This window comes from Mercenaria mercenaria, chromosome 10 (assembly GCF_021730395.1).
Source record: "Mercenaria mercenaria strain notata chromosome 10, MADL_Memer_1, whole genome shotgun sequence".
NCBI classification, from domain to species: Eukaryota; Metazoa; Mollusca; class Bivalvia; order Venerida; family Veneridae; genus Mercenaria; species Mercenaria mercenaria.
This window is the reverse complement of record NC_069370.1, coordinates 23,798,630-23,810,686: the sequence shown is the minus strand read 5'-3', so window position 1 is coordinate 23,810,686 and position 12,057 is coordinate 23,798,630. Positions and strand designations below refer to the sequence as shown.

At 36.5% G+C, this 12,057-nt stretch overlaps 1 protein-coding gene across 1 annotated transcript in view; it reads right to left on the bottom strand.

The window, feature by feature from the left end:
• The window catches only part of LOC123559649 (DNA polymerase epsilon catalytic subunit A-like), a 105,137-nt gene that overhangs the window by 72,121 nt on the left and 20,959 nt on the right, over nt 1-12,057 (bottom strand). The window contains exons 17-18 of the mRNA XM_053552523.1: nt 11,447-11,549; nt 4,920-5,066 (exon numbers count right to left, since the gene is read on the bottom strand). Of these exons, the coding sequence (XP_053408498.1) occupies nt 4,920-5,066; nt 11,447-11,549 (250 nt within the window). The remainder of the gene's footprint in view (nt 1-4,919; nt 5,067-11,446; nt 11,550-12,057) is intronic.

Here is a 12,057-nt window from a genome sequence, read left to right as displayed (position 1 = left end):
CTTTTGACGCACACACGACAGCTTCAAATTCCTTGTCACTTAGTGGAGTTTTTTCATTGAATGAATTCTTAATTGTCATTTGATCTTCAGTTTCTAGTTTCACCGCATCCTTGTGCTGATCTGACCTCTCGTGGTCGGTTACTCTGTCAAGGCGCAGACTTTTACAACCAGTCGTGATCCAAACAGAATTCCCATTTCTCCCTTGAGTCTTATGTCTACTACACAACTCACATAACATAACTTCCACTTTATTTCCTTCATTGTCAGTGTCAACTTTGTGTAATAACCAGGGACGCTCCCGAGTCCAGCTACGGTCAAACCCTACTTTGTGCTTGGCTTTATCACTACCAGTCTTGTGGGGTTTCAGGATTTTCCTGTTCTGTGGTACTGACGTTTCCGTAACAGTAGTTTCTGTTGCAACCTCTGTGCCTGTATTGGTGCTGAAAATGAAAAGTAAAAATTAAATCAACAAGCAAATAACTTTCATTTCATTTAAAAAAGTATTTCTTTCATCTATAGAACTGGGAGCAGTGTTTTACAACAACCTTCATCATTCTGTAGAACACTTCCATTGTGTCGGAAAAAAAATCATAAAACATTGTCAAACAAAACTTTAGATCTATATTATGTTTTACTGCGAATCTGTCAGACCTAGTATAGAAGAAAAATCCGTGCATTCCAATTTGCAGTCCACTTGGAATTCATCGCGATCGTGAATCAAACTCATAAATAGAAAAATTCTATTAAATATTTACCTTTGTGCAACACAGAAGAATGAAGTAAGAGATTGATTTGTTTTAGCTATTTTAGCTCTCTCATTTTGGAGTTGTATTAGTTTCCGTTTTTCAGACGGCATCTTGCCTTAATTTACGATGCTTTTTCGTCAAAATTTTGGAAACGAATAACAATTTCTGTGCTAATAATTATGCGTTCAGTGCTAGAAATATTACATATAATTACCTGTAAATTGATTCCAATTACGTTTTAGATCCACGCCGCATTAATTACGTCGTCAGTTATTTTCAAATCTTCTTTGCGAATAACAAGTTTTCTAACACAATAATTAATTAATATCGTAAACCGTAAAACGTCTTTAATCCTTTATCATTCACATTAATTAATCCATTTCATAATGTAATTGATTCACTCACTCGTGAAAACAAAACGTTGATCATACACAACAAATATTCAACTCGCCGCTACTTATGTATAATTATTGCTCCACTTTAAACACGTTTAACACAGCGCGTGCTGTGATCAATACACACCACACTTGTCAGCTGATATTTACTACCGTATCGACCGACTTTTCGATACACGCCTAAGGGCATACTACAGTATACATGACGTGTGTAACAGATTAATTAAGGCTGCTAATGTCGGCAATTAACGGGTGGGCGGAGTGAAAAAAGGGCACTTTAAGAGTTTCGGGCGGCAGTTAGGGCAAGTGGGCGGGGCTTAAAAGGGCCTGGCGCTGCGCCAGGCTAAATAGCGCTAGATGAAACACTAGTATAGTAACAAAAAAACAAAGTCCCATAACTCTGCAAATTTTTTTTTCTGAAAGAACCTAACATACCCCATGCACAACTACTGTTGTTACTGATCACTTGTGTGAAGTTTTATTAAATTGTGTCAAGGGGATGAGGAGAGATGGTGCGCACAAGATTGTGTCTATGTATATAGTATAGTAACAAAAAAACAAAGTCCCATAACTCTGGAATTTTTTTTTTCTAAAGAACCTAACATGTCCAGTGCACAACTACTGTTGGTTGATCACTTGTGTGAAGTTTCATTAATTGTGTCAAGGGGATGAGAAAATGGTGCCACAGTTGTGTCATGTATAAGTATAGTAACAAAAACAAGTCCCTAACTCTGCAAATTTTTTCTAAGAACCTAACATGCCCCATGCACAACTACTGTGGACTGATCACTTTGTGAAGTTTCATTAAATTCTGTCAAGGGAAAGGAGAGATGGTGCGCACAAGATTGTGTCTATGTATATAGTATAGTAACAAAAAAACAAAGTCCCATAACTCTGGAATTTTTTTTTCTAAAAGAACCTAACATGTCCCATGCACAACTACTGTTGGTACTGATCACTTGTGTGAAGTTTCATTAAATTGTGTCAAGGGGATGAGGAGAGATGGTGCGCACAAATTGTGTCTATGTAAATATAGTATAGTAACAAAAAAACAAAGTCCATAACTCTGCAATTTTTTTTTCTAAAAGAACCTAATGTGCCCCATGCACAACTACTGTTGGTACTGATCACTTGTGTGAAGTTTCATTAAATTCTGTCAAGGGGATAAGGAGAGATGGTGCGCACAAGATTGCGTCTACGGACAGACGGACAGACAGACAGACAACCTGAAACCAGTATACCCCCCCTTCAACTTTGTTGTCGGGGGGTACAAAAACAAAGTCCCATAACTATGCAGAATATTTATCTAAAAGAATGTAACATGCACCATGCACAACTAGGGTTGGTACTGATCACTTGTGTGAAGTTTCATTAAATTGTGTGCAAGGGTTTGGTAGATTAGGCACGCACAAAATTGCATATGCAGACTGTATGTACATAGTATGTTAACAAGAAACAAAGTCCCATAACTCTGCAATTTTTGTCGCTGAAAGAACCTAACATGCCCCATGCACAACTACTGTTGTTACTGATCACTTGTGTGAAGTTTCATTAAATTGTGTCAAGAGGATGAGGAGAGATGGTGCGCACAAGATTGTGTCTATGTATATAGTATAGTAACAAAAAAACAAAGTCCCATAACTCTGCAAAAAATTTTTTCTGAAAGAACCTAACATGCCCCATGCACAACTACTGTTGTTACTGATCACTTGTGTGAAGTTTTATTAAATTGTGTCAAGGGGATGAGGAGAGATGGTGCGCACAAGATTGTGTCTATGTATATAGTATAGTAACAAAAAAACAAAGTCCCATAACTCTGGAATTTTTTTTTCTAAAAGAACCTAACATGTCCCATGCACAACTACTGTTGGTACTGATCACTTGTGTGAAGTTTCATTAAATTGTGTCAAGGGGATGAGGAGAGATGGTGCGCACAAGATTGTGTCTATGTATATAGTATAGTAACAAAAAAACAAAGTCCCATAACTCTGCAAATTTTTTTCTAAAAGAACCTAACATGCCCCATGCACAACTACTGTTGGTACTGATCACTTGTGTGAAGTTTCATTAAATTCTGTCAAGGGGATAAGGAGAGATGGTGCGCACAAGATTGTGTCTATGTATATAGTATAGTAACAAAAAAACAAAGTCCCATAACTCTGGAATTTTTTTTTCTAAAAGAACCTAACATGTCCCATGCACAACTACTGTTGGTACTGATCACTTGTGTGAAGTTTCATTAAATTGTGTCACGGGGATGAGGAGAGATGGTGCGCACAAGATTGTGTCTATGTATATAGTATAGTAACAAAAAAACAAAGTCCTATAACTCTGGAATTTTTTTTCTAAAAGAACCTAACATGTCCCATGCACAACTACTGTTGGTACTGATCACTTGTGTGAAGTTTCATTAAATTCTGTCAAGGGGATACGGAGAGATGGTGCGCACAAGATTGCATCTACGGACAGACAGACAGACAGACAACCTGAAACCAGTATACCCCCCCTTACAACTTTGTTGTCGGGGGGGTACAATAACGAAGTGTGAAAGTATATGGAAACTTTAACCGAGGTATGGATACTTGTGCTGGGCAGTATGCCTAGCTGAAAGGACCTGGCAATAACTCTGAACAGGCCGTCTTCAACAAGTAGTCCAGCTAATTTGCTGTAAAGACTGACAGACGCAAAACAGAATGAATAGCAAGGCATAACCTGATGGTACTTTCAGTATTATTGTAGGTTCCACATCTTGCGACAGGCATTCTCGGAAAAACTGTAAAAATCTCCTTTGGCAAACAAGTAAAAGATTCATATGTGATGTCAATATAAATCCTTGATTCAGATAAATCAAAATATTAACTTTAATACTCATTTAGATGAAATGCAAGTACAGTGTAACTTCCGAAAACCGGACCTTCTGAAAACCAGAAACCTTTGAAAACCGGACGAAACTCAAAGTCCCGTTTTTTTCTGCTTATTTCTATACATTTTTAACCTCTGAAAACCAAACTTCCGAATTCTGAAAACCAGACAATTTTTTAAGCACCATTTATATTTTAACACTAAATTTGACTTCTGAAAACCGAACAGCAAAATATTTGCTTGATTAAAAATGTCACCTGATAATCCAGGAACGCTTTCAACATGTTCTTTTCTTTATTTATTAGTGGTGCACGTTTATTATGACACGCTATATAATCACAATGATCATTTGATGCAAAAGTAAGGAAGTAATTAGCGATTATTTTTATTTGTATTCAATTTATGAAAACGTGATGAATTAAATATCTTGTGTTAAAAACTTTCTTAATGTTTGAACGAAAGAAAGATGGATGTTTTAAATGATTTAGTTACATCGATTGAACTATGCGTCCTCAACATTAATTAAAATTTAATGTTGATGAACTCCGGTCCAAAGATAGTAAAATGTAAGTGGAAAATGTTTGCGTAAATGCTACTGTATTAAAGTTCTGTCGTTTCTTTTTATATTTGTTATTTATGTATTTACTATCCTTAATGTTAGTAAATAATTAATATTATCTAATTAACTAATAAATTAATATGAAATTGTAAAATGAAAAAGGATAAAAATCTCCTTCATCCTACGTGTAAGAAAACATAACTCTTGTGCACTACGTCCACTTTGCCTACAAACTTTCAAACTTTTGAATTCCGGAAACTTCCAAAAACCAAACTTTTAGGCTGGTCCGTAGGTCGTTCGGTTTTCGGAAGTTAAAACTGTATTTTAGTTTTACATGCTAGTCAAATCCCAAGATACCTGCCAATCGTTTCTTTTCTATTTCTGCTTGTTCTTGTTTTGAGAGCTCATGAAGTGCCCTAGGTTTTCCTCCAGGCTCTCTTGGTGGGAACTTTTCATTCTCTAGCTGTTGTTGTATACGATGATACTCGCTTCTACTTGCCGGCACTAAAAATGCAATTTATTCATTTAAATCTTAAGATAGGTATTTATGACCCAAGCCAACCTTAAAAATATCTTTGTTTCCCATCCTACACCTCATCCCATTAAACATTACATTGGTAGGTTAAGGGAATTTTTTTTTAAAAAAAAGGACCAATACAATGCTAATGAATGCCAAACAAACAAAGAAGGCGAGATGATTTTGTTCTTTTTGTAACAGTTTGGAACCATTTTTCAACAAAAGGGAAATTTTCAACTATTAAATAAATGTTTGAATCTTACATATATGAAGAATTATTTTAGAGTAAATTTCTGGGAGCATGAGGTATTTTCGACATTGGGCAATTTTTAAGAGCAGGTAGGAGGGAGGGAAAACAAAGAATATAGTACACCTTTCAACAGGTTTCCCTTTATTACCCACTATAAACTATACTTAGTAATATCCTCCTTCACTATATTAAATTAACAGCTACTTGCCTATCAATGCTTGGTTCCTCAATTACATCAAAGTTCCTTTATTGCCCATCAAAGATCTTTGAAGATTTCTATCAAATTTTGATGGCCCTAAATTGCTCATCAAAGTTAAAATGGATATCTCTTTTGTTATAGTCAATGAAGAAACATTTCATCCAAATTACCTCGAAAGATAGCCTGCAGATTCAAAAGAAAATTTTATTTTCTACTTCCTATGGGCCCAAATAAGCAGCGGAGATGAAGTGTTTAAACAGACTCTGAAGAGGACCACAGTAGGAAAATCCAAACTCCACAAATTACATCCAGTGTTTTCAGAGATGTTGCTGGAATAAAATAGCAGCAAGTCGGATGGTTTCACTGCACCTAATCATTGTAACTCGCCTAGAGTATTTTCTGATCAGGTGAACTAATAAAATCAGCAAATGTAAGTGAATTGCAGCCATCTCTTTCTAAAGCTCACCAAAGCAGGCTGTGATCTGACAACAGTACAGCAGTTCACAACCTCTTTAATGGCTTTAAAAGGAATATTTCTTTTACTGTTTGATCATATTCAACTGCTGAAAATGGTAGATTTAAAATTCTCTCCTATTACGTGTACTCGTTGTGCTACAGAATTGCTCATCAAAGCAGGCTGTGATCTGAGATTTGAACACCAGTTCACAGACACTTTGACTGGCATTTCATTTCTCTGCAACAATGCAGGGAATATTATCCAAGGCTTTTTGACTTCATCAGTCTCCATTTGTTGAAGAACTGCTTTGTATCACTGTACTCCCACATCTGGCAAAGCTTCAAAGACCAGAGTAGTCCACTCATAGAATGTACATCCAATTCTCCATCTTTCAACATTTGTGATGATTTTTATCATGTTTTTTTTAAGACACACATCCAAATATCCAAATACTTGCACAACTACTGGAAGAAAAACATCTCGGTCCTATAATCAGAAACATATCGTTCTTGTATGTTCATCTGTCATTATTCATTCACACTTACCCTACTAAATTTTATAATCGACTTATCTATCTTTCAATTTGGACCGTGCCATTAACTGTTAAAAGGGGCGCTTACCAAGAAAGATACTGACTGAATGGCGACCAGTGCAGACCATGATCAAACTGCACAGATGTACAGGCTGATCTTGGTCTGCACTAGTCGCAAAGGCAGAATCACTTGCCGCCAGCAGGCTAAGGGTTAAATTCAATATAGTAATAGGGTTACTTTTGTGCTACTTGAAGCAGGAGCTCGTACAGGTGTACCTTCAGCTGCTATTTATGTCCAAATGAATTCACAGCATTCATTTACGAAAATACACCGAAAGTACATGTTAAAGAAGAAAGAACTTGCCAATTTATTCTATTCCTATCTCGAAGCCTTTTGTTCAAGCACTATAGTAAAAGATCAAAACACAATCCAACTGAATATAAATGCCTTAATCATTAACACATGGACAAATTTTCAGCAAAGAAAGAAAACAAATACTGAAAAGCATTCAATTCATTATAGGGGATCGGTCTTGGATAATTGATTATTTACAATTTCATCAACTGATATTTTAACAGGACGTGTGTGTCACAATTTCTACTTACATTTGGAACTGAAAACAACCACAAGCACTCATGCTTATCATTATTTCCAGTATAAGTTCTGTTCAACTTCGGTACTTTACCAGATACCCTACTGCTATATAACTTGATTCCATTAAAAAATAGTCACAAATCTGTAATTGTTCAACTACTGTAAAAACTCTTACAGTACAAGCACTTACTATACGATACAGTGATATATATCGAGCAAATACGACGACAAATTTAGGCACGTTTAAAAGACGCCACATCCAATAAACGGCACAAAAAGTTGGAAATCTTGCACTTTTTACTTTCTTGAGGGGAATTTTAGTTTGAAGTAGGGGAAAAAATAAGTACTATTTGGCAAGGGGAATGGGGCCAAAAATCGGCACCACATTGCCTTAAAAAACAACACTGAAGATATTTTATGTTTCAAGAAGAAAATGTGGTCTGAAGAGTGTTCAATTTTGACCTCAGGGATAAAATCTGAACAAACTTGATCAAGGACTATGCTACATACCAGATGTCTAAGCTCTGGGTCTTGCAGCTTCAGATAAACATTTTTTTTGTAGCTTTTCTGATACAAATCGATGTGAATCACTACTGTCAGGGGTCTAGCTAGGTCCAAATTTTTGGGAGAAGTCACTTCTCCCTCAAGCTGTTTTAGGGAGAAGTGGGGAGACTTTAGGGAGAAGTGGGAAGACTTTCTACCGCAATGATGTTGAGTGATTCGAAAGGTGGATGTAATTTTCTTGTTTCTTGATAAAAAACATTGATGTGACCGTTCATTTTCTTAGTTAGATCATTTCCCATACAGTGGTTATCGTTTTCTTACAAAATTCTGAAAAAAGTCGTTTTCAAAATTCAAGCCGATGCTATAAATGTAACACGCCGAATTTTGGTTATATCTTGTACATGTATGAAGTGTTTATTATTAACACCGAGCAAAGAAGTAGAAGTGTATTTATTTTTTATAGCTCTTTGCACCGAGTCATTCAACGAAGAATGTCAGTATCTCACTCGAAATATAAAACTGAAAGTAAAATGTGTACAGTAATCTAGAAATACATATTCAAATAAATTCATCGATGGGAGTCAATTTAACGTAGTTAATACATTACATGTCGTTCTTTTATCAAAGATAACAAATAATTGTGAACCATATTCCAATTAATCGCATAGTTAATCAGCAGTTTCTTTAATAAAACATTGTTTTTTTTTTGCACTCGAACATGTTGACAATTAACGCGAAGTGTTAAAGACGTAAACGCGGCGCTGATTGGCTTAACACAATAGACTCTGGCGTATCGGATAATTTGATTCGCTTTCACACTTCTCGGCATAATCTCGCAAGTACCTGAGGTAGGCGGAGCTTAAATTATGCTGCCGGCGTGTGTTTGTGTATTCGACACTCATTATGACACGGTGCAAATTGTCAACAGTCTGGGTAGCAGTAATTAGCGAGTGCGGAAATCAGTACTTAGCGAGTGCGGAAATCAAAGAAAATCGGGCGACTTGCATTTCGCTTTGAGGTTAGATTTGAGCGAAGTTTGAAGTTCTAGAGCGCCTATTTCGCTCAAGTCGCCCAGTCGCGAGAGCCCTGACTGTGGAGACCAAATTTTAACCACAGAGGCATAATTTGAACAAAAGACCACTACATTATGCTACTCACCTAATACTAAAGCTCAAGGTTTTAGACAAGACTTTCAAATTTTTGTTACACAGAAGTGACATATGGGCTGGGCCAATTTTGACCACTGAAGCACAACTTCTAACAAATTCCTTAAGAATTTCAACACAAAGCTTAATGCCAATTGTGAGAGTTTTAGGACTTCAGGTTGTCTTTTTTCCCCCTTTCTTGTTGGGTAAATGTCGCCCAGACAAATATAGCTCATATGGTGACTTTCCACATTTGATGGTGCAGGAAGACCCCAGGTGCCCATCCGTGCATTGTTTCAAGAGCGGACACCTTGGTAGAACCACCGACCTTCAATAAGCCAGCTGGATGGCTTCCTTACATGAAGAATTCAATGCCCCGAATGAGGCTTGAAGCCACATCAATGAGGGGCAAGAGTGAGGCTCAAAGCCACATCAATGATTTGAACAAATCTGGCAGAAGATTCACTACACAAAGCTACATGCCTTTAGGTTTTAGACAAGGAGACAATTAACAGTTTGGCAGGATCAATTTTTACCCCATGGATGTGATTTGAATAAACCTTGTGGACAACTACTACACAATGCTACATGCCAAATATTTAAGCATAAAGCCTTCAGGTTTTAGACAAGATGTTTTGAATATTATTCCTATCTACAGGTAAGTTTATGTATAACAACTGAACGTCTATGTGGGGCCAACTTTGACCTTCGGAGCATGACAAGAAAAATTTGGTGTAGGACAACTCGACAATGCCACATACCAAATACCTCAGCAGTTGTCCTTGTGGTTATGTAGATAAATATGTTTGAGTTTTTTTGTTGCCGCTGCAACCATAATTTTGTGTGGGACTGAATTTTTTTAATACGTATGGTGGAAGACCATCCAACAGGGGGTTATTTTGGCCGTTTTTATAGCCGTTATTCGGCTATATTCCCAATGCCAAAAAGTATGTATTTTTCCCAAAATGAGTGCAAAATTTCCCAATCTACATTCTGAAAAAAATTTCCATCAAAATCGCAAATATTGACCAAATTATGGACAATTTTGTAATGGAAGTATGTTAAAGTGGTTGTACAATGTGAAACAAGTGTATGAGAAAGTGCTTAAACACATCTTTACTATATCCTATGGGACTAAATATTTCCAAATTTGGAACATTTACACGTCAAAATTCCCAATTTTGGGGGTATAGGCTATGTTCCCAATTTAGCTAGAAAAAACCCTGATCCAAGGAACATCTAGGATAAGTTCATCAACTTCCACTATATGGGATTCATAGATGTTCAAGTAAAACTATATATGCTCAGGATGCCGGCTCATCCATTTACACGAACAGCTCAACCTAAACAAAGTCAAGGTGAGCTAAAAATATGCATCTTGTAGAAATGACTGCCTGGAAACTTAGTGACAAGACGACATTTTTATATCACTTCAGTGTATCACAGAATTGAAAATGTAGTAAAAATACTCACCAAAGCTTGCTGTATTACTACATGCTGTTGTTCCAAACTTGTCTGATCCTCGTAGCTAAAGCACATTAGGATGTTCCTTTGGTTTTTAAAATGTGCAACGGAAGCTCATCAAAGCAGGCTGTGATCTGAACAATCTCAACAGTTCACAAACCCTTTTGATGACTTCAATTGCCAATCTTCCAATCCATCTGTTCCAAATTTTGTTGTTATCAATCTTGTCTGTATTCCATACCTTTCAGTGACGATGCAACAGCTCAAGCTCACCAAAGCAGACTGTGATTTGATAATATAGCAACATTTCACAGTCACTTTGATGAACTTCAGTCCGTTGTTCAATTTCAATCATTCCTTTGTCAGCAATAATTTACTCCACTTCTATACACATGTCGACCATTCCTTTGTCTTCCATAACTAACTTCTACACATCTCGTTTCTTCCATATGGGGAAATGACCCATCTTTGCATTTTGTTGTAAATACTTCCAAAACAACAGCAGTTTACCTTGTATGACAAGATAATTCTGTTAGCTACACATTGGAGACAAATGAAAACTATCTTGAAATGTCTCCTGGTTTTTACAGTATTACTTTCTATAATTCTTAGCAATAAGAGAAGACAATGCAGTCAGACGTTAATGCAGAGCTCATCAAAGCAGGCTGTGATTTGAATAAATCTACAACATATCACAACCACTTTGACAGTATCTTCACAACAATGTAATTGTATCAAAACACACATTTATTTTCTCAAGATTTCCCTGCATTGTAAGCAATGTTAAGCTGTAACATGCAAGACTCCGGTGTTCGTCCAGTAGGGGACTAAAAATTTGGTCGTCATTCAAGAAATACTTTTGATGTTGGTCGGACTGTCTGTTTTGGGTTTAGCACCACTTTCAACAGTACTTCTTTAGGTAAAGGCAGACAGTTAACTTAAGCATTGTTCCTTCCATTCTGTACAATTTTTTCTTCATACTGTTCAAATTCACTTAAAATCTATTATTCAACTTCAATTTTCAGTTAAGTTATCGTTCATTCACAAGATAAAAGAAAGAGAAGCAGTGGTCTAGTGGTTAAGGCATCAGCCACTCAACCAGCAGGTCCTGGGTTGACTTAAGTTGTTGGGCAGATGTGGTTATTTACAAACCATAACCTATGGAAAATAGTTTACTCCTCTGGGGAACATTTGTGTTAGGAAATCAAACATGAAACCTACTAATTTCTCCTCTCCACATCCATGGCATTTTACGTTGGCAGGTTGCACCAGGTTTGTTGAAATCACAAGCTGCACAAGTGGCTTCATCAACAATTGCCGGTGGCTGTAAAAATATCCAGTAATTTCGCAATTATCAATTGCAGTTTAGATATCGAGGAATAGTAAAGGAAACTTCTAGTTCAAAAACTATTTCCCAAACAGGAAACTTGATATTTCATAGAATTCAAGACTCAATGCCAGTCATCACAATTAGTTACCATGGAGAAGTAGATTCTTTAGATGACACTATGAAGGTCTTTTTGATAATTTCAACATAAAAATCTGATCATATGGCACTAAGTCAAGGTCGCTACAATGAAATGGTTGCACAATGAAATGCAGACTTTTGTATCATAACCAATATATGATGTGTGGTAAAATGGTAATACTTCTATATATTCTATCGGAAACAATATATTTGCAGTAAGTGCGTAAACAATGTGTATTTGTTATGCATCGTTTTTTTCACCAAGAAAAGGGTGTCGGATTTATGCAAGTGCCAGATATGTAGATGTATTTATTTTACAGCTAGCAACGTTTTACATATATACCCACAACATCATAAGGGTCAC